Raw genomic sequence first — 23,294 nt, 5'->3', positions numbered from 1 at the left:
GAATGACCAATAATATAAGTCTACAGATCTGCAAACGATGCCTGTGTCCTCCTGTTGCTTTTAAGATGCTAAAAAGATGCAATAAGAATAGTAAGCTAAGAGAACAAAAGAGTAAGCAGAAGCAATATATATCACATTACAAAGACAAAAACCAATCGAATCTACTGGGCTTCTAATGAGGTGAACCATGAAGATGAAAACCCGTTTCAAGAGTAATAACATGTACTAACCTCCGAGTCATTAATGGTCCATGAGGTAGTTCACAGACTTTAACATATGTATTAGCAGTAAATCCTAGTAATCCAGACTGTTCTAATTCATAATTTGAATGGGCCGTGTGGCCATCAACCTTTCCACTATCTATTAAGAAAGAGATTGTTATGCCAATTAGTAGGCAGGATGATACCTAAGAGGCTACAAAATGTTTTCAAACCCTTTAGTAGTATTGATTTCCTTTGTAACATGGAACATGTTAATTGTAAATGAGCTTTCTCCAGGTTTAAAGAGGATCCTACTGGGACGTCTATTTAGCAAAACAGTGACTACCATTGGCTTGTGGAACTGTATTTTAAGAAATGTACTTGAGAGTAATAAAAGCATGATTAATACTAAGTGTGTATGTATATATATACAATTCAGACTTCACACGAATTCTCCAGGATCAGTCTGAACTAATCACATCATGTAATTAGCTGACTAATCACCTTGTCAAAAATTTCATCCAGCAGTCTGGTTAAATACGGGTTATAACAGGAATGGGGAAGAACTGTCCCAGCCGCAACTCTTAGGAGAAGGGACGGTGATGACTCACCTTTAGAAAGCACGTTCCATGCGATGAAGCATCCTTGCAGGTGTCACAGCAACCTTGTGAGTTGGTTGTTATCTTATTTCTCAGACGAGCAAACTGAGACTCAGGAGAGACGAAATGCCATGTCCAAGGCCACTTGATTAGTATGTATCAGAACCTAGAGTCCAGCTTGGAGCTTTTGCCTCTAAATTCTCTGCTAAAATTCTCTTTTAAATCCATCCTGCAGTAGCAGTCAGAGAAGAAAGCGATTTATCAAAAAATGATTTCTCACAAAAGCGATTTCTCAAGTGCCTGCTACAGGCCTGGCACAGTGTCCCCCATCCCTCACAGGACTTTATAAAATGACCCTGCCTGGGCCATCAACCTCTTGGTGCCCCATTCTGGGCAACCCCAGGCACTGGGACATGACTGGTAAACCCAAGACTGGCAAAACAAATGGTTGCCCTCACTCAGGCGGCCCCATCTCCTGCCTCATGACAGACCCACTTCCAAAAAAGGATACCGTGCTATCCAGAGAGCTTTAAGATTTTAAGGGGAAGCAGACGTGAAAGGCCGTATTAGGGATGCAAAGGATGAATGTTGTCTGCGGAAACCAAACAGAGGCACCTGCTCCCGTTTTAGTAAAAGCAATATATGAAGGGGTCATAAACATGCTTCTCTTAGAAAAGAAGCAAATAACTCCTGAGACAGTTTTCCATTTGAAACTTTCTTGGGACAAGGCGAGGAATAAAGGAAAGGAGAAAGGGAGAAAGGGACCAAGTATCATATTTTCTAGCCCGAGAGTCAGCCTCCCATACCAGCACTAAGCAAACGCGCGTGCAGAATATGCTTCAGCAACGCTGTGCTTCCCATCCACGTTCAGCTCCGAGCTTTGCACCTGTGAGTGGATGAGAACACTACTCTCAAACCAACCCCTGTGTTCATGTAGGACTTCACACTTACAGACACACCCTCATCCACTCTGTTGAGCCTCACAACAAACCCTGTGAGGTAGGTGTCTCCCATTTGCTGTTGTTGTTAGGTGCTGTCGAGTCGGTTCCCACCCTTAGCGACCCTGTGTACAACAGAACGGAACACTGCCGTCCTCACAGTCATTGCTGTGTTTGAGCCCATTGTTGCAGCCACTGTGTCAGTCCATCTTGTCGAGGGTCTTCCTCTTTTTCACTGACCCTTTTACAGGTGAACAAACTAAGGCTGAGACAGGAATGACTCCCTCAAAGCCCTGCATTTGAAGAAGCAGGGGCAGAGGCCATTGGAATGAACAGAGGGTTTCAATAGCTACCATTTACCGAGTGTCCCGATGCACTGTGATACAGCGCTTCATGTACATCTCGCCCAGCCCTCCCATCACCCCAGTGAGGTAGTTCGTGTGAATCCCCACTGTACAGATGAGTAAACTGAGGCTGCAAGAGTGGATGTGAACTGGTCTAAGGTTAGGTACACAGGTAGTGATGGGCAAAGCCAGGACTCCAAAGCGGGTGGGTGTGCCTCCAGGGCTGCCGCGCTCCATCACCTTGCTAATTCTTCCTCCTGGAAGCTTCTCTGTATGACAACCAGGAGGAGGGAGAAGGAGGAGGAGGAGGATAAGGATGCTGATGCTGACAGCAACTAACGTGTGTCAAGTGCTCACAACTTATCAGGTAGCGTTCTAAAGGCTTTCCATTGTTAACTCTGTTCATCCTCACCACAGACCTTATTAATTGTTGTTGTTGTTGTTAGGTGCCGTCAAGTCGGTTCTGACTCATAGCGACCCCATGCACAACAGAACAAAACACGGCCCGGTCCTGCGCCATCCTCACAATCGTTGCTATGCTTGAGCCCGTTGTTGCAGCCACTGTGTCAGTCCATCTCGTTGAGGGTCTGCCTCTTTTTCACTGACCCTCTTCTTTACCAAGCATGATGTCCTTCTCCAGGATCTGGTCCTTCCTGATGACAACATGTCCAAAGTACGTGAGACGAAGTCTCGCCATCCTCGTTTCTAAGGAGCATTCTGGCTGTACTTCTTCCAAGAGAGATTTGTTCGTTCTTCTGGCAGTCCATTCAGTATTATCCCTGTTTTACAGAAGAGAAAACTGAGGCACAGAACGATTAAGGGACTTGCCCAAGGTCACGTCCCTATGAAGTGGAGGAACGAGATTCGAACCCAGGAGTCCAACCCCAGCAGCCTAACAGCAGAAGCCACATCGCGCTATCAATAGTTTGTGTGTTCGTGTTCAATTGCAGCACCTGTGTTTGGAAATTTTATACCCAAATTCCTAATTATTTTTACGAAAAGCTAAATATTTAAATAGCAGCTCGTGGATGAATGTTAAATGTTTTGTGTGGTCCCTGTGTTTGTGCATTTAAATACCGACTCAGTTCCAAGCAGCCGAGTGGAAACGTTTCCACATTTAGCCTCCTTGCCTTTGAAGGGAAGGTTGAAACGCTGGGGAAAATGCTTGTCACCTGTTCCTCTAAGGCAGCATGGCACCAGCCCATTCTTTGACTTGCTGCGCCCTCTGCTGGTCTCTTCGCAGAGCTGCAACGACGTCGTTCAGGAGCGATTTGGGCCGGAGCTGAAATATGACATTGCCCTGCGGCTGGCAGCGTTACAAATGTACATTGCCACCGTTACCACCAAGCAGACGCAGAAAATTTCCCTCAAATACATCGAGTAAGTGTTGACTCTCAGCGCCATATGCCAGAATTTATTGTTGATCTTGTTCGTGGTGGGCTGTTTGTAAACCAGAAGCAAATTATATGAATATAATGTTCATTTCAGGTGGCTTTCTCATTCATTTCTTACCGAATCCACCTCTAGAGAGTTGTGGTTACAATGGGAGTCATATTTAAAACACAGTGTACATTTTTTAAATTCCAAAAGGGACTTGGTTCTAAGCCAAATGTAGGTTTATGTGCTTTTCGGACATTAGCCTGTTTAATTCTCAAAACACCCCTATGATAGAAGTAGCATTGTAGGTCTATTTTACAGATGCGTAAACTGAGGCACGGGAGGATTAAGTAATTTACCTGAGTCACACAGCTGTTAACTAGAGGGTCAAGATTCTAAGCCAGGCAGGGTGACTCCTCATTGTGCTATCGTTTGTGCGACTGGTTGAAGCACCTGTGTTTGAAAGGTGGTCTGCGTAGCCTGAGATGACTTTTACGTGATCAGAATGCAGCATAAAAAGTAGCGTGTCAGTCTCCAAGCAGAAGGAAGGTACTTGTAGTAAAGAACCGTGAAGTAGTGGAGAAGGAAGCCACACAATTAAACTTTGCTTCGCGAATCACAAGTTGCTTGGAAGATGAGAATGTCTTCTCTTGCTAGACCCCATTTAACAGCATCAGCATCCCTCTTTGGCCAGGGAAGATCCCCTCTTCTTAGAAAAAGCAGTTTGCTTTGCCTTCACTCTGTCTCCCGGTCTTCATGCTTTTCATTGGCACGTGATTGACTAGCCTAAAGCAATCACCACTTACTTACTCCTGGCATTTGAAAAAGTGGCCCAGCAACCCAAGCCAAGTTTCTGACAATTAAAATGCATTTCCCTTCCTACCTCCTGTGCCCACATTCTACCAGGTTGAATATGATACAGTCACAACCCTATCAGACGTACAACACGATGAGCATAAGTTAACGTCACTGCACTGTACGTATGAGAAATGTTGAAATAGCAAATGTTTTGTTACGTATATATTTACCACACACACACACATACACACACAAGCCCTATCAGAGATAACTAGCTTGACTAGGAATCTTGCAGGGCCTGTGATGATGTTCTCATTACTAAATTTATTCACCCAACAAATGTTGAGTATATGTATTGCCACTAGGACAGTAGAAAATGCTGATATGTATAAATTAGCATCCTGACCATTGAGGAACTTGTGATCTAGTTGTAAAGACAACACATACAGCTATGAGAAGTCATGATTTAAAATAATGATACAAGTAGAATTACAAGGTAGCCCACAAGGAGTGCCAAATGAGGGGTAGAGACCATAAGAATGAGTGAAGAGGAGAAAACGTAGTGATCAGGAAAAACACCATCTTAACTACTGAAGAACATGAATAGTCAACTGGGGAGGACCTGGAAAAGGAGAAATAACCAGAATCTTCTTAAAGGTCTTAAGATAATTCGGAAGACACTGGTTGGGTACATGACAAACAAGGATAGATTTTCTAGAATTCAAAATATGTAACCTTCTTAGCATAGTAGTCATTGCTGGGGAAATGGACTCTTGGAAAAATATATCAACCCAGTCCCATTCGTTGGTTTGTTTCTTATATGGCCACACCTATGAATGATGTTTGCATCTTCTGTCGGTACCAGCCGTACTGTAGGGTCATGAACCACACTCTTGACTCCACTCCAGAAGCACCACCATCCCCAAGCATTTGTTCCAAGAAATGTTGACGAAAGGAGTTAGACGGACATGAACTGACTGGGAAGAAAGGGAAGAGCCATTGATGAGGGAGGGGGAGAAGGAAGAATGGTTTGGTGGCATAAAGGAGTTGCATCCATCTTTCTAGAGAAAAGGGAAAGACGGTGTATGCGCAGAAACACAGGGACAGGGAGAGATGAGAGTGGGCATAAACAAAGGGATGGAGAGAAATTGGTGTCAGAAATACAAACTCAGATAGGTGTATAAATTATAAGAGACTCAGAGGTAGGTTTGACAAAGTGTCTCTTCAATTTCCATTGGTCCCAATGCCTTGTTAGCATTCTCTCAGGAGAGTGAGGAATGTATTTCTTTTTATATGCAAACATATGTGTTAATGATCAAATAATACGCTTTCTGAGTGTAAATTAAAAGTTGGTTCCCTAATTGGGGACCTGTCCGTGTTCCCTGCCTCACCAAGGGTTCATTTGTTCCAACAAACATCAGAGCGCCATTTTGTCTCAGATAACTAATGATCGCAAGAATGTAAAATTAAAGATGCGCTCTTTATTGCAGAAAAGAATGGGGATTGGAGACTTTTCTTCCTTCTGCTGTGCTGCAAAGCATGAAAGAGAAGAACATAAAGAAAGCACTTTCACACCTTGTCAAAGCAAATCAAAACTTGGTACCACCGGGTAAAAAGGTATCGCATTTGCATCTTAATAGAAAATAGATGTTGAAGAAAGAGACTTGCATGCATTTTTAAAATGTTTAAAATTAGCCTGTGGATAAAATACTTAACACTGTATTTCCAGAAGCAGTTACGCTGTATAAGTTTTTTAAATTGTTAACATGTTTCTAAGACTAATGAAAAGAAAGTATCCTTATGGAAACATCTTTCTTTCTTGCGAGCTATGGACTCCTGATTGTACTGGGCATCTGTGTGTTTATGTGCAAGCAGGAGAATGCTTGTATAGCCTCTAAGACTTTTTGATTAGAGGACAGAATTGCAAGATATTTCTATGTTTCCATCGTGCTCTCAGAGCCCTGGTGGTGCAGTGGTTAAGAGCTTAGGCTGCTAACCAAAAGGTTGGCAGTTCAAATCCACCAGCCGCTCCTTGGAAAACCTATGGGACAGTTCTCCTCTGTCCTATAGGGTCACTATGAGTTGGAATCGACTCGACCGCAACAAAGGTGGGGTTTTTTGGGTTATCATGCTCTCACTTGCCACTCAGGACAGCTTAAATGCACAGAAGACACTAAAGGGTCCCTGCAGACAAAATGCCACATTAATTAAACCAGGGTTTCTTACTTAGCCTTGGCACTAGTGACATTTGGGGTCAGATCATTCTTTTTAGTGGGGGCTTTCCTGTGGATTGTAGGATGTTTAGCCGCGTCCCTGGTCTCTACCCACTAGGTAGCAGTATCACCCTGCCAGGTTTGACCACCAAAAATATCTCCAAATGTCCCCTGGGAGCTAAAGTCACCCTTGGTTGAGAACCACTGAATTAAAGCACACTTTTGGGGGGAGGATCAACTTGTTTCCTTCATTCACCATTATGAGTGCTAAAAATCTCCTTTTTTAAATTAAGTACAAGAAACACAAAGAACATTTGAAAATACACTGTTGGTCAGCAGAGAAAGCTAGGTATGGTTTATAGGTAACGAAAAGCAAAGCATTTCGGGAAGCGGAAAGAGAAGGAGCCTTAAAATACTGGACCTATAAAATTGGATGCTGCTCCACAACCCAAGAACACTCTTCAATTGCTATTAGCCACGGAGGCTTTGGGGGATTGTGCTACTAATCACTGTTTACCCAGATAATTCTTTGGTCTTGGTGTCAGATTTTAAGTCATTGTTACTGGCTTTTTGCATTTCCTCCTCACCCCCATGGCCTTTCTTTTGTTAACGTATCATCAAGTTCAACACACTGTCAGCCACCTTTGACTTCCCAGTTTCATGGGGATGATGCCTCGGATCACAGTGAGCAGTCATGGATTGAGATTTTTTTTTAATTCCCTTTCTTATTTACCCATAGGCTAATTTCTTGTAAATGACTTGGGATTTTGTTCAAGCCTGGGCTGTTGGTTTTGTAATAATTTGGATAACTGCTTTAAAATCTATCTATCTATCTATCATCTATCTATCTCTCTATCACTGTCCTTCTGTAAAGATTGCATTTTCGAGCCGAGAGTGAATGGTTTGCTTTCAAATCAATTTGCAAAGTGCTTTGGGTTTTTCAAAGAAATAGGGTAGACGACATTTCATTCTGTGATACATGGGGTCGCCATGAGTCGGAGCCGACGACTAGATAGCAGCTAACGGCAACAATGAGTGGTGCTAAATAGCAATGACAGAAAGACCAGTACATTTAGGTGCAGTTAACACATGAGTTGGCAACTCACCTGCGATTGAAGACAGCATTTTACAGTCAGTGCTACTTAATGGTGATCTACACCTTGTTGGAAATGTTTGCTGCTAATAAACATTCCTGACATATTCACCGTGAAACATGGACAATTGTTTTTTTAATCAAGCACTTTTTTTTTAATGATGTAGGAGCCTACATTGTTAAGTTTTTATACAGATAACTTTTATCTGGATAGAATTTCATTTGTAAAGCATTCATGAAATTCAATAGCCTCTCGGAGTTGAATTCATAATACAGGGACTTATATAGCAAGTTCAAACTTGTCCACAATGATCGGAGCTCAGAAAGCTCATTTTTCTTGAAAACTTGCAATGACTTGAAGAAACTTGAGAGGGGAAGTGTAAGAGCCCATTGAAAGGCTTTTCCATAGATGGCAGGTGTTAGTATTCAAAACAGCTTCTGCAGTCTTTGCATACAGGTGCGTCCCCCCTGCTCTGGGAGTTGTGTAAAGCCCACCTTTGTCCCTAATTGCAGTAGGAAAGCACCAGTCACCTCTTGAAATCTCCCAAGGAGCAGATGTTTCCATGGAACATTTTATCTTCTTGTTCCTGGTTGTTGAGTATCTTGGCCCTTCATCCATACTTAGGAGTCCTCTATAGAGTTCCCCAAATAAATACGATTTTAATCTGACTGTCATGTTGTAGCCCTTCATCAGGAAACCAAATACGTAGCAGTTTACTTCCATTCCTAATGAAGGGTCCTTGTCACGCCCCATCTCATCGGCGATAGAATCATCCTTCTCTTGCCTTTTTTTTTCAGCTGGTCTCCAGCCTGATGGCACCCAATGGAGTTCACACCTGAGGTTTCTTTTCTCTCCTCAGCTCTCTGCACTGCAAGCCAAGGTCCATTACCTCAAGTTCCTCAGTGACCTTCGACTGTACGGGGGCCGCGTGTTCAAGGCAACGTTAGTGGTAATTTCACCGTCTTGCTTTTTCTCGGAAGCCACGGAGGCCTGCAAAATGTCACTGCATAGGCTGCTTCGAATGAGCGCCTCTGATGACAAAAGCAAATCAGCTGTGAATCTTTTCCAGCCTGTGTTTCTAATCGACTTCACCACGGTCCGAGAATCTCAGAAGAAATGTTAGACTAGCTAGCGCCCCTGCTGAATGCCCTAGAAAAAGAAATGTGAAGAACCAAGAGAATCAAAGGACTCTAACAAAGGCCTTCTTTTAAATCTTTGAGTCAAAAGATGATTTCACGTTAAAAAACAAAAATAAAACCCATTTCCAAGAGCCTCTCATGATTATAAATACACTGTGCTAAGATAACCCTAACTTTCTACATTATTCATGATGTGTCATAGCCTCAATGCAGTCAGATACCTGGGTCTTCTAACTGGATGATTTAGTATAACATAACAGGAGCCCTAGTGACGTAATTGTTAAGGGCTCGGCTGCTAACCGAAAGGTCGGCAGTTCGAACCCACTCAGCGGCTCTGCAGGAGAAAAGACCTGACGATCTGCTCCTGTAAAGATTACAGCCTAGGAAACCTTATGGAGCAGGTCTACTATATAGTTCTTCTATATAGTTCTACTATATAGTTCTACTATATAGACCCTACCCCTGTAGGGTCTCGATGAGTCAGAATCGACTTGACAGCACCCAGCAATAACAACAGTACGATATAACCCAGAAATACTTTATCAAGAAAATGTAATCTTAGACAAGCAGGCTCTCGAGGTCAACTTTCATGCTGCCTCAGAGGTCTCGTATGCTTATATATTTTGTCAACGTCCCTTTCTCAGCAGGCAGAGAAGCGCTCAGAAGTGACTCTCCTGGTTGGGCCCCGGTATGGCATAAGCCATGTCATCAACACCAAAACCAATCTGGTGGCTCTTTTAGCTGACTTCAGCCATGTCAACAGGATCGAAATGTTCACCGAAGACGAGAGCTTGGTGAGGGTGGAGCTCCATGTGCTGGATGTGAAGGTAAGTCTTTTGGGTATTGACGCATGACCTTGGTTTGGACAGCTCATTTCTGATAATGCTGCTGATGTTCACAAAGCAGGTAAAATTGCAAGGGTTGTAGAGAAAAAGTGCACCCAGCTCAGGCCTGAGGGCGCCAGTCCTTACTAAATAGCACGGGATTTACGGACAAGTTACTGTACTTCTCTGGGCTCAGTTTCTTCATCTACACATGAGAAGGTAAGCTTGATCATCTCTAAGGTCCCTTCTGGCTCTAGAATACTTGTGTATAGATAGAGTAGGAAAGATTTTTTCCAGCTCACTTCGTAGAATATAAGAATCATATCTACAGAGTCAGAGAAATTTTTCCCAACTGTGTTTAGAATCCTTATTCCCTTTTGTTAGGTTTGGTCCATGTGTGTTTATCCTTCAGTAAAAGCAGATTATTTTAGTCAGTCTGTCTTCTCATCCAGAGTCCCTGGGTGATGCAAACGGTTCATGTGCTCAGCTGCTAACTGAAAAGGTTGGAGGTTCAAGTCCATTCAGAAGTACCTTGGGAGAAAGGCCTGGCAATCCACTTCAGAAAAATCAGTCACTGAAAACTCTATGGAGCACAGTTCTACTCTGACACATATGGTGCTGCCATGAGTTGGAATTGACTCGATGGCCTCTATGTCATCAGCTGTGAATGTCATGGGCACTCCATTTAAACATTGTTCCATTTAAAGCACCCATCTATAATTTTTCACAAAGGGCAAACTCTCCACCCAAAACAGAAGTTGACTGGAGATGATGCAGGTCTCCTGTCCACACCTTCTTCCCCAGGAGTAGAGGAGTCATTGGACTGTTGCTACCTTAATGTATGCTGATGTTTCTACTAGCATCCAGGAGAAAAGGCACTGGACCAGAAGGGAGATGGTGACTCCACAAAGGAGACATCAGCCAGGAGGGAGCCACCCCACCCCCACGCCCACCAGGGTGGTATGGGAGGAATGGATTAAGAGTAATAGAGGATAGAAAGATTTTCTAGAAAGCAAATCAGAAAACATGACTATGCTCTACATCAGGAAGAGATAGATCATGAGAGAGAGAAAGTGGAGCCCAGAAATCTTAACAGTGGCCCATGGGATGTCATAGGTTGAACCTGGGGGCCTGAAGTTGACCTCATAGCAAGCTGAAGGTGAGAGAGTAGGATTGGAACACCTCACCAAGTCCATGACCATCATGGGAAAGGGACAGAAGAAAGGATGAATTGGATGCAGTCAATAACGGGGGTAATCTGTCCCAAACAGAAGTGAGTGACGAGACCTGATGGTTTCTTGCCTTTATGTAAGGACCCTGGGTGGCCGCACCACCACGAGTGTGATGCTAGAGAGGCTTGGCGGTCAAGGGCAGACCTCTATTAAAGTGGGAGGAAAAGGCAGCTCAGCAATCAGTACAGGGCTTTAGATGGGAATCAGATTCCACCAGGCGGGGTGTTAAACTTGGCCAGTGTACTGCACCTGGGAGTGAAGACGAGAGGCCTGTTGCCTCACATTTTCTGTGCCTCACTTGGTGTCTGTCCTTTTTTCCTTCCTTTTTTCTCCCTCACTTTCTCTCTTTTTCAGCAAGATCACACCAGCTAGTCCACTCTTCCTAACTGAATGGAAATCATTGCTTCAGTCAAACACTTCCTTCCCCGTACACCCAAGATCCATGTCCAATTATATGATGACCACATTGTTTCCGGAAAGTTTTATCAAGGCCTTTTCTCAACGCCCATCTCTGTTTTACCCACCTGTGAATTTACAATTATTTTAGAAACATCTTCTTTCTGGACCACTTTGACACTGTTTATTAGTCATAGCAGCAATTTCCACTTGATTTTTACTTCTCGTCAACACTAATTTTCACCATGAGCTCCAAACTTAATCTTCCTTGTCATTTTCAGATTGCGAGCTCACATCTGGTAACTGACTCTTTACCTGTCCCTCTTTAAAATGCTAGCTATTTAGAAATCAGCAAATGTTTTGTTTGATTTTGGTTTTGATTTTTTAATTCCAGTATAACTTGAAAGAGATTCAAAAGGCCAGGCTTTCAAAATGGCGTCTCCTAAATGTTTTTCCAGTAAGGCTCTCTGTGTTACGTCTGACGTTTAACCCTCATTTGTGGTTCTCCAATGAAGCGTTTGCCCATTAACTTCCTTTATTTACGTTTCATAAGCATAAATGCAGCTGTTGACATTTGAGAGAGGTTATTAAGGATGGATGGATGGCTTTAACCAAAACGTTCTCTTTTGTGTAGCCCATCACGCTCCTGATGGAATCGTCGGATGCCATGAACCTGGCCTGCCTGACAGCTGGATATTACCGGCTACTTGTAGATTCCAGGAGGTCGATATTTAACATGGCCAACAAGAAAAACAATGCAGGGACCCAGGAAGCAGGTATTTTCTTCTAAACCAATGAAACAACGACCACCCTCCCGCACCCCAACAGAAAACAATAATAAGGATGGTTTTAAAAAGTTAAAATTGCACCCATAAAAAATCTAATGCCCACATTTAACACCAAAACCTTCCAATACTTGTCCTGATATGGACAATTTTTAAAAGTGAAAACGCTGACTTCCCATCTTCTCTTATACGTCACTCAGAAATGCTGGTGTGCTAACTTCCAGAGACTGTGCTTTTTAGTCTGGTGAAGGGAGAAAGCAGCAGTCTTTCTAGCTGAGGTTGTATTGCCTCACTCTGAGAGAGGTCGGGACGCAGAGACCTAAGATGGAATACGCTCATGGGAGTCTGTGAGCTCCCTGCTTTAGGGCTGGTCTCTCCTTAATGTGCCTGATGCTAAGACACCTGGGAGCCTACCCCTGCAGCCAGACCTTCTTCTTTAGATCCTTCTAACAGGAGAAGGTGGGTATTGCCTAGAACTTGAACTTGGATGACTGAGAAGGGAATTCCTCCACCCTGGCAGCCATGTTGCCTTGACAGCAGGAGCGTGGAGATGGCAAAGACATCAAATAATTCACTTCAGCCACTTGCCAGAACAAAATAGCCCCAAAATGAGGACAGGGAGGGCCACACCATTGATTAAATTGATGGTTTCTCTGTGGGGGATAGTTTTCATTTGTTTGGGGGTTATTTTTTTCTTCAGTGTTTGAATACTTTCTTCTATCTATAAAAAGAACAAAACAAAAAAATCAAACCCATTGCCATCGAGTTGATTCTGCCTTCTATCTATAGGGGGCGCTTAATAAACGTGGCTGATGAATGGCAAAGGGGGTAGTTTTATTCAAGCCAGAACCACTGACCCATGAAAAAATGATAATCAGGGGTCCCACAGATTTTTTTAAGGAAAGGGAAATTTTAAGAACAACTTTCATTGTCTTTGTTTCTGAGGAAGGAAAAAGAAGGGAAGGGAAATTGTCTCACTTTTGAACTTAGTAAAAACATGAATCTTTTTTCCATTAAAATATTGTGATATGTAGGTACACACACAGTTTATTATGATGGCTGGCTAAGTGAAAGCAATTACGGTCATTGGAAAAAGGAAGTGAGAGAGGAAGAGAGAGATGGAGAAGGCATAGCAGAAGTTAGCTTTGACTTTCGAGTTAGATAAATCTAAGATTTAATCCAGCCCCTGACACTAACCAGTCTTGGACCTTGAGTATCTATTTTTTTTAAGCTCTCTAAGCTTGGTTTGGAGCCCTGGTGGCGTAGTGGTTAAGAGCTCGGCTGCTAACCAAAAGGTCAGCAGTTCGAATCACCCAGCCACTCCTTGGAAACCCTATGAGGCAGTTCTACTCTGTCTTCTAGGGTCGCTATGAGTCGGAATTGACTCGATGGCGATGTTTTTTTTTTTTTAAGCTTGGGTTTTCTCATCTGTAAAAATTGGGACCAACAACCTACATTGCAAGGTAAGCATTAGAAAAATTCCATGTACAGCACCTAAAACAATGCCCAGCACTTCAATAATTGACAATTAATAATTTGCAGTGAAAAAAAAGGTGGTAGGAAAATCAAGAATGAAGATGGCAGAAACACAGACAGGAAACGAAGCCAGAACGTGCAGCACAAAAAGACCCTGAGAGACAGAAATGGTTAAAAATAGAGAAGAGGAAGGGAGAAAAGGAGGTAGAGAGTGTGGGCTAGATTTGGCGAGTATTTCTATGACCTTATGTTTTCACTGAGCTGGGCGATTCCGAGCAATTTAGCATTGACCTTTGACATTCCGAAGAGCAATTCAGCGATTTGACACAATCCTTTCTCACTGGAAAACCAGTTTCTGCTTTTTATTTTCAAATCTTAGCATTTATCTTGAAAATAAAAACCTTTTCCCTGTGGACTGTTAAAATTATATAGATGTGTGAAGAAAACCAAACCTACCATCCTAAAAAATGGTTACAGGAATGAGGGGCCTCAGTTCTGTCCAATTTATAGAGACCCACAATGTAATGTTTAATAAAACTTTGAAAGGCAAAAATTTAGTTACAAAAACTATTATTATCATGGGGAAAGAATGAAACTTTGATCTCTCAGTAATTTCTTCCAGTTCTACAACAAGAATGAGGGTGAAGGCACATGTTCCAAATACCTCTCCCCACTCTGAGAGAGAATGAAGAATACGGGAGGGAGATGGCGTAATCCAAAAAGAAGCTTGTAGAACTAAGCAACCCAGGACCTACAGCATCCTCTAATGGCTGAAAGCCCTGTCCTCTCTGCAGGAACTCCCATAGGGTCTCCTGAGACTCAAGAAATGTAGAGCGCAAAGAGGCTGGTGAGGCCAGTTTACCCCTATTCCGTTCTCTCCTCTCACCCTGCTCTGTAGGAAACTGGGCCACAGTATAGACCCCAATGCCCAACTCACATCCTTCAGTGTCCCCAAAATCATTCCAGAAAGTCAAATTAGTATACTCTTCTGGTTGGCCGCCAAGATTGAGAGTGTATTTTCTTCTTGTCTTGGCTCAAATGGAGCATAAACCTTAGTCTGGATCTTATAATAAGGAACAGTAAGCCCCCCATTTCTTCTTCTCTATATCTTGAAAATTAACCTTTGAGCACTTTCAGAGTCCCCGATGCCACGTATTTATGCACCTTCATGGCTTAGGAGGGTCTGAGTAAGTATCCGTTAGCTTGCTTTTAGCCAGCTGACCTGTTCGGTTTTCTTGTTGATCTGTACAAGGAGTCAGCAAATTATGGCCCCTGAACCAAATCTTTTTTTTGGAAATAAAGTTTTATTGGAATTCAGCCACACCCATTTTATTAGTCTCCTGTGGTCACCCTAACAAATGGTCACAAACTGGGTGGCTAAAAACAACCGAAATTTGTTCTCTCACAGTTCTGGAGGTCAGAAGTCTGAAACCAAGGTGACCGTAGGGCCACATTCCCTCAGAAGGCTCTGGGGAGAATCCTTCCTTGCCTCTTCCACCTTCTGGTAGCTGTCAACATTACTTGTGGCTACAGCATGCCGATCTCTGCCTCCATCTTCACATGGCCTTCTTCTCTGTGTGTCTTTTCTTCTTTTGTCTCTTATAAGGACACTTGCCATTGAATTTCAGGCCCACCTGGATAATCCAGGATGACCTCATCTCGAGATCCTTACCATAATTACATCCGCAAAACCCTTTTCCCAAATAAGATCACATTCACAGGTCCTAGGTGAACATATCTTTTGGAGGCCACTACACCCACTCTTTTATGTATTATCTGTGGCTGCTTTTGCATTACAGCAGCAGGGTTGAGTAGTTGCTCAACTGAGTACTTGGCCCACAAAACCTAAAATATTTACTATCCGACCCCTCTTTTACAGAAAGAGTTTGCCAACCCCTGGCTGAAACCCAGAGTTGTGTCACAGATGCAGTTTGCTGAACCACTCTCCCTCCCCCCATAATCCACACTCCCAGCGGACTCATGCATGTGCGCACGTGCACACACACACACAGAGCCAGTCATAATCTGAAGTTTTGTGGTTATTAATAAAACAGTGCTGGACCCTTATAAGGTGTGTGTATTATAAGATGCAAATATGGCCAGTGTGTAACTCAGTGCCTTTGAAATTATACATTTTACTTGCTACTCATGAAAATATACGTATATTAAGTAATATGACTATGAGCACGGCTCAGTATTATGTACTATCTTAGTTTCTTAGTGCTGCTATAACAAAAATACCACAAGTGGGTGGTTTTAATGTACAGAAATTTATTTTCTCACAATTTAGGAGGCTAGAAGTCCGAATTCAGGGCACTGGCTCTAGGGGAAGGCTTTCTCTCTCGGTCAACTTCTCTTTCTCTGTTCCTTGGAGATCTCCACATGGCATCAATCTTACCCCACTTGTGCTTGCTTGCTTCTATACCTAAACTGCTCCTTTATATCTCAAAAGCGATTGGCTTAAAACACACCCTGCACTGATACAGCCTTATTAACATACTAAAGAAAACTCTACTCCCAAATGGGATTACATCCACAGGTATAGGGGTTAGGGTTTACAACACGTATTTGGGGGAGAAGGGACACAATGCAATCCATATGTCTTAGTTATCTAGTGCTGCTATAACAGAAATACCACAAGTGGATGGCTTTAACAAACAGAAATTTATTCTCTCACAGTCTAGGAGGCTAGAAGTCCGAATTCAGGGTGCCAGCTCCAGGGGAAGGTTTTCTCTCTCTTTCAGCTCTGGGGGAAGGTCCTTGTCATCAATCTTCCCCTGTCTCAGCACAGGGACCCCGGGTCCAAAGGACTCTCTATTCTCCTGGCTATTGCTTCCTGGTGGTATGAGGTCCCCAGGTCTCTCTGCTTGCTTCTCTCTTTTATATCTCAAAAGAGATTGACTCAGGATATAGCCTAATCTTGTAGATTGAGTTCTGCCTCATTAATACAACTGCCTCTAATCCTGCTTCATTTACATCATAGAGGTAGGATTTACAACACATAGGAAAATCACATCAGATGACAAAATGGTGGACAGTCACACAGTACTGGGAATCAGGACTAGCTAAGTTGACATATATTTTGGAGGGACACAGTTCAATCCATGACAGCATAATATGTCCATTGTATAATTTTGGAGGGAGCAATAACCTCTTTGGTAAGACTGATTTTTGTTACATTTCTCCCATACATCTTGTACATTTGATGTCAGCATTCTCCAAACCTGGGCCAGGGGGCACTTTGGGGGAACAGATGGGAGAATGATGTGACCCTAAAATTTACTACAATTACTAGTTATCTTTTCCTCAGAATGTTGCCTCTGGAATCTACAAAACAATAGTGGCAGAATAACCCAGTGCCCCGTCTTGTGAAATAGCAGAGCAAAATTTCTACATCAAAATTCCCTTTGGAAACTCCCTGAAGAGCAAACAAAACCAATATTTAAATCAGAATTTTGCAATTTTAATTAATAAGGCCAATCAAACAAATCTTCAAGAGTCCCCATTATACGAACAAAAATTGAGGTTAGTCAAATTATTAGCTATGCTTTGAAATAGCAGAGAGAACTATATTACCTGTGAATGCGCTACCTCATGCATTGTGTTTTTAAATATATATATGAGTATATATCCATGCATACAAGCATACATAATGACATTTACACATGAATAGATTAATACCCAGTAGAATACGAAAAGGCTGAAGAGAGAGGTTGTCATGCTATCTATCGTTGTTGTTGTTAGGTGCCATCAAGTCAATTCCGACTCATAACTACCCCATGTACAACAGAAGGCAACACTGCCCAGTCCTGCGCCGTCCTCACAATCGCTGCTGTGTTTGAGCCCATTGTTGTAGCCACTGTGTCAGTCCATCTTGTTGAGGGTCTTCCTCTTTTTGTATCTATCATTACATATTTATTTTAATCTCCTAAAAAACATGGCAGAAATACGAGGACCCTTGACCTTCTCTTAACTCACTGAGGAAAAAGTCCAACATCTTCTTTCACAAGGTGGAGAATGTTAGATCTTGTTTTACAGAGAAAAGGGCAATCTATTGTTTGGAATAATAGCCCATTGAAATATTGCTTTGAAGGATTTTAAAAGGCATGTTACATATTCGCATCCGTAGACCTAAATGAATTCTTTTAATAATAGAACAAAGGGTCGGATAGAATTAAGCTATAGTTCCCTACTGCCAGATGGTATTATATTTTATCAAATAGCAATTATCTTTATGAAGTATCAATTTGGCTAAGGTCAAGAGGTGCTTAATGCCTGAAGTCCAAATCAGCTGGTACCAAATTTGAAAAGCTGCATAACGATATCTACACAAGCAATGCTACAAGCTATTAAATTAAGAAACAGAGACAAGGCTCTCCCAGAAACCAGACAGCACGGTAATGTCTTTGCATGATTCTTTCTCTTTAGGAACTGAGAACAAAGGAAAGCATAACCTCCTTGGCCCAGATTGGAACTGTATACCCCAAATGACCACCTTTATTGGCGAAGGGGAACAAGAAGCCCAGATAACATATATAGATGCAAAACAGAAGACAGTTGACATTGCAGAGGGCACCTTGTGTCCCAAAGACCATCGGCATCTGTACATAGACAATTCGTATAATTCCGATGAGCTTAACCCGCAGCTGGCCCAGCCAGGTGATGCCCCATGCGAGGCAGACTACAGAAGTCTAGCGCAGCGGTCTCTGTTGACCCTCTCCGGACCAGAAACTCTAAAGAAACCACAGGAATCTCCTAGAGGAGCTAAAGTGTCCTTTATTTTTGGAGATCTCGCCTTGGATGATGGCATGAGCCCCCCGACTCTCGGCTATGAAAGACTGTTGGATGAGAGTCCAGAGATGCTGGAGAAGCAGAGGAACCTCTACATCAGCAGTGCCAACGACATGAAGAACCTAGACCTCACTCCAGATGCAGAGGGCATCCAGTTTGTGGCAAATTCCGTTTATGCAAACATAGGCGACGTGAAGAACTTCGGGGCCACCGAAGGGATTGAGGAGCCCCTCCTGCATGACATCTGTTACGCAGAAAACACCGACGATGCAGAGGACGAGGACGAGGTGAGCTGTGAGGAGGACCTCGTGGTGGGAGAGATAGACCAGCCACCCATCCTCAACCTGGCTGGGTCCAGCGATGACATCATTGACCTCACGTCCCTGCCCCCTCCGGAAGGCGATGACAATGAAGATGACTTCCTGTTACGTTCCTTGAACATGGCTATCGCTGCGCCCCCACCCGGCTTTAGAGACAGTTCAGATGAGGAGGACTCTCAGAGCCAAGCAGCTTCCTTCTGCGAGGACAAGGAGCAAGGCAGCAACCTGCAAAACGACGAGATCCCCGTGTCCCTCATTGACGCTGTGCCCACCAGCGCCGAAGGGAAGTGTGAGAAGGGGCTAGACAACGCTGTCGTCTCCACACTGGAAGCTCTAGAAGCTCTGTCCGTGTCAGAAGAACAGCAGACCAGTGACAATTCAGGTTCTTTCATGATTGTTACGTTTATTCACTGATAACCGTATCATTTCATCCTTTCAAGCCATTTGCCCTTGGAGTCCTATTATGTGGTGTCCACCATTTCACACACGTCCCATTTTATAAATGTGCTGAAACGACCATCGTGGTTTTTTTGTGTATGTGGTTTCCTTTGTTGTCCCCCCCCCCCGCTTTTTTTTTAATATGTGGCACGTTTTTTCCCCATTTCCGGAACAACTGTGCAATAAACTCAGAGTCCTTATTAAAAAGGGAAATACTTGTTGTTTTCTGTTTTTGTCTTTGAATAATAATGAGCCCCATTTTCTTACATGTCTTCAAGTGCCTCTGACACAACCGTTAACTGGTTCTTGTTTTTTACGGCCTGCAGGTGTAGCCATCTTGCGGGCTTATAGTCCTGAGTCTTCGTCAGACTCAGGCAATGAAACTAACTCTTCTGAAATGACGGAGAGTTCTGAACTGGCCACAGCACAGAAGCAGTCAGAAAACCTCTCCCGCATGTTCTTGGCCACTCATGAAGGCTACCACCCCCTTGCCGAAGAGCAGACAGAGTTTCCTGCCTCCAAACCCCCCGCTGGGGGCTTGCCTCCAAAGTCCTCTCACGCCCTGGCAGCTCGCCCAGCGACTGACCTCCCGCCCAAAGTCGTGCCTTCCAAGCAGATCCTTCACTCAGACCACATGGAGATGGAGCCCGAAACCATGGAGACCAAGTCGGTCACAGACTATTTTAGCAAACTGCACATGGGGTCGGTGGCATATTCCTGCACCAGCAAAAGGAAAAGCAAGCTGGCCAACGGAGAGGGGAAAACACCCCCTAATGGGAATATGCCAGGGAAAAAGCAGCAGGGGACCAAACCAGCCGAGGTGGAGGAGGACGCCAAAGGTACGTTTGGTACTGTGTCTTCAAGGGATAGTCAACACCTTAGCACTTTTAACCTGGAGAGAACTGCCTTTCGCAAAGACAGCCAAAGATGGTATGTGGCCACTGAGGGTGGGGTGGCTGAAAAAAGCGGGCTGGAAGCAGCAACAGGAAAAACCTTTGCAAGAGCTTCTGGTCTCGGGCCAAGGGAGGTCGAAGGGAAGGATGAAGGGGCTCCAGATGGAGGAGCCAGTGATGGTTCTGGACTTGGCCAAGGGGACCGCTTCCTAACTGACGTGACCTGTGTATCCTCAGCCAAAGACGTGAATAACCCAGAGGATGCTGACTCATCCACCCACGACCATCCTCCCAAGCTTCCGGAGGCGGAAGAGAGTGTGGCCCGGCTTTGTGAGTACCACTTGGCCAAGCGGATGTCATCTCTGCAGAGCGAGGGCCACTTTTCTCTACAGAGCTCTCAAGGCTCTTCGGTGGATGCCGGCTGTGGCACGGGCAGCAGTGGCAGCACCTGTGCCACGCCTGTGGAGTCCCCGCTCTGCGCCTCCATTGGGAAGCACCTGATTCCCGACGCTTCGGGGAAAGGCATGAGTTATATCACTTCAGAGGAGAGAGCCGCTGGGCTCCCCAACCACGGAGCCACCTTCAAGGAAATGCACCCTCAGACAGAGGGGATGTGTCCGCGGATGACAGTGCCTGCGCTGCACACAGCCATTAATGCCGAACCCCTGTTTGGCACTTTGAGAGACGGATGTCATCGGCTCCCCAAGATTAAGGAAACCACAGGTACAGCAATGATGGATGTAGCTCTTTGCACTGCACGCCAGGGGCGTGTAAACGAAATTCACAGCAAACGTAAAAATACAAAGTCTGAAAGAAAAGAAAAGGTAGAATAAGCATAAAAAGGGCTGCAAAACTGTGGTTCAGCTAAATATCGAGCACTGATCCCCCAGTGTTTTATAAATACTGAAGTTTCTAGATCTGGAATGATGGTGAAAATGGCATTTGCTCTTTATAATCTTGTTCTGTGTTTGCTTTTAGATCTTGATGGAGCAACAGTTTCTTTCTAAATTCCAAATGTTGACTTTGAGCGGTACCCAGTATGACTTTTAGCTAAAAGATAGTATTGCTTAGGGTCACAAAAGAGTTCGATTTCCCTCTCAAGGCATCTAATTTCTAATTTTGCCATTTCGCTATTGAGAGGTAGGGAAAGATAACAGAGCAGGTTTGGGGGAGATGGGAGAGATTTGGGGAGATCATGTGACTCCCTCTCCTGCCTGTCATCAGTCCTTCCGGATTCCTCCCTACTCTGCTGTTTTCTAAGACTCTCTTAGAGGAATATTCTAATGTATCTGGCATACCCCAGTGTCAGAAAGGTTTTCGGGGGATGTGTGATGAACTGTTTCATTTCCCCCAAAATAATAAAATCCAGACACAGGTATAAACAAGAACAGCTCCACCCTCTGTGCCTGCCTTCACCAATCTCCTACCCAGTGGGCATATATCCCTTTCACCCATGCCCTTGGCCAGCCTTCACTTGGCAAAGACAGCTGCTCTTTCATGCTTTTATATTTCAGATTATATCATCAATAGTTTTCTTCCCTCTATGGGTCAGTAAATGTTAGGGGTATCTTATATTGGTCAACTTCCACTCCTGACCTTTCAAGATTATCTACTTTCTGAAAACCCACCACTGGCTCTGCCAGGTAGAGACACCTGCCTTGGGGAAGCTTGCCTTTGAATGTTACCTAACTCACTGCCCAACGAGCGTCTTTACCTCTAACCTAATTAAATCACACTGTTCAATCCTTAGTGGTTTAGAGAGAGCTTTCATCGAAGTTACCTCTTGCTTCTCACAAAAGTTCTGTGAGATGGAGATTTTCTTCATATGACCACTTCTCTGAGAAAAGTTGAGTACTTGCCTGGTGTCTTCACTTCAAACCCTGGACCAGGACAGCTTCAAGGGACTCTCCTTGCATTAATTAAACTAGGCCACTTCTTTAAAGACGGTAACCAATGCCAAGATTAACCTAGCTCCCTTGAGGGGAAACTTAAATATCTTAAATATGTTGAAACAGGAAACCCTGGTGGAGTAGTGGTTAAGAGCTACGTCTGCTAACCAAAAGGTTGGCAGTTCAAATCCACCAGGCACTCCTTGGAAACCACAAGGGGCAATTCTACTCTGTCCTATAGGTCGCTATGAGTCGGAATCCACTCAACAGCAATGGGTTTGGTTTGGTTTTGGTTTTTATGTTGAAATAATCTACGTGTGGGATGTGTGTTTTCTAATAGTGTGCTGTGCTTTGATATATAAATATGGGGATGAAGACAATTCATGAAATTCGATTGCCCCCTTGAAAAACCTGTTGCCATCAAGTCGATTCCGGCTCATAGAGACCCTACAGGACAGAGTAGAACTGCCCCCATAGAGTTTCCAGGGAGCGGCTGGTGGATTTGAACTGCTGGCCTTTTGGTTAGCAGCGGTAACACTTAACCACCGAGCCACAGGGCTCCTTAAAAAGGAGGGCATTTCTAGAGAATTCTGAATAAATCAGTAGTTCCAGAAATAACAGTTTTCTGTATTTCTTGACCTTTATTGAAAGGGAAATCTTTTGTGAGCTCTCAGGAGGCAGTCATTAGAAAATGGAGTGGCCTTAACATAAGGCAGCCCTCCTAGAATGCACCCCTGGGAAATGACAGACGTCATGCAGAAATACAGTAAACATGGGCACCTAGGAGATGCTTAACAATTCTCTCTGTTTTTCTACTACCCCTAGTGTAGCTTTGACAGAGCCTGGGAAGGAGAGACAAGGAGGCATGCCTTCAGCTTGGTCTCAACGTCCTGAAGCTGATCCCATCCTGCTACCATCAACCATTCATTTGGAATCAAAGGTGCCAACTGAAAATCAAGACCCTAATGATTTCTCCCAAGCAAACCAGGCATACGGAGGGGCTGTGAGCTGGAGGCCACCGGGTCTGAGAGTGGGGAGCCTTAGGACACCGCCTAGCCAGAGGGTGCTGACACGTAGTAGCAGTGCCCTCTTGGGATCTGTAGGTATGGAGACCCTCCGAGAGAGGACCAAGGGTGCAGTCAGTGTAAAGTGTCCAGGTATCACAGAAGCACCGGAGGCCAGTTCAGAAAGACGAACAGAACTCCCCCTGGGGAAGAAGCTCACCAAAAGCTTTTCCCAAAGCTCGATGCACTTCAGCTCTGAGGGGAAGGCTCACAAGAGGTCCCCGGTGACTCAGAAAGACTCGAAGCTGTATAGGACATTACCCTTGCGGAAGCTGGAGGGCAGCAATTGGAGGTGCCGAGGACCTTTTAGCTACTGTTTTCTGAACCGAGGGCAGGATGAAGATGGTGATGAGGACGACGAGGGGGAAGATGTCACCCGCCGGGTCTCTTGCCTCTACAAACCACAGACGACTCAAGCCATGCCAGAGCCAACCAGCCCATCCCTGGCTGTTGAGATTCAGAAGAAAGGAGGGGAGCTGTCCAA

The 23,294-nt window shown here is 44.1% G+C and overlaps 1 protein-coding gene across 2 annotated transcripts in view; it reads left to right on the top strand.

Annotated features, from left to right (window-relative positions):
• The window catches only part of FRMPD4 (FERM and PDZ domain containing 4), a 217,706-nt gene extending 194,876 nt beyond the window's left edge, over window positions 1-22,830 (top strand). Inside the window, exons 10-17 of one of the 2 annotated variants that reach the window (XM_023740710.1) lie at window positions 3,325-3,461; window positions 5,747-5,873; window positions 8,423-8,512; window positions 9,347-9,529; window positions 11,789-11,930; window positions 17,844-18,908; window positions 19,291-20,580; window positions 22,572-22,830. In XM_023740710.1, coding sequence (XP_023596478.1) covers window positions 3,325-3,461; window positions 5,747-5,873; window positions 8,423-8,512; window positions 9,347-9,529; window positions 11,789-11,930; window positions 17,844-18,908; window positions 19,291-20,580; window positions 22,572-22,576 — 3,039 coding nt within the window. In that variant the 3' untranslated portion in view covers window positions 22,577-22,830. Of the gene's footprint in view, window positions 1-3,324; window positions 3,462-5,746; window positions 5,874-8,422; window positions 8,513-9,346; window positions 9,530-11,788; window positions 11,931-17,843; window positions 18,909-19,290; window positions 22,205-22,571 lie in introns of those variants that run through there. The other variant, XM_023740711.1, reaches the window with a different exon arrangement.
• The last annotated feature ends 464 nt before the right edge of the window (window positions 22,831-23,294 follow it).

Source organism: Trichechus manatus, unplaced genomic scaffold (assembly GCF_000243295.1).
Source record: "Trichechus manatus latirostris isolate Lorelei unplaced genomic scaffold, TriManLat1.0 scaffold00162, whole genome shotgun sequence".
NCBI classification, from domain to species: domain Eukaryota; kingdom Metazoa; phylum Chordata; class Mammalia; order Sirenia; family Trichechidae; genus Trichechus; species Trichechus manatus.
Note: the sequence above shows the minus strand (reverse complement) of the source record. Positions and strands in the feature narration are given on the sequence as shown.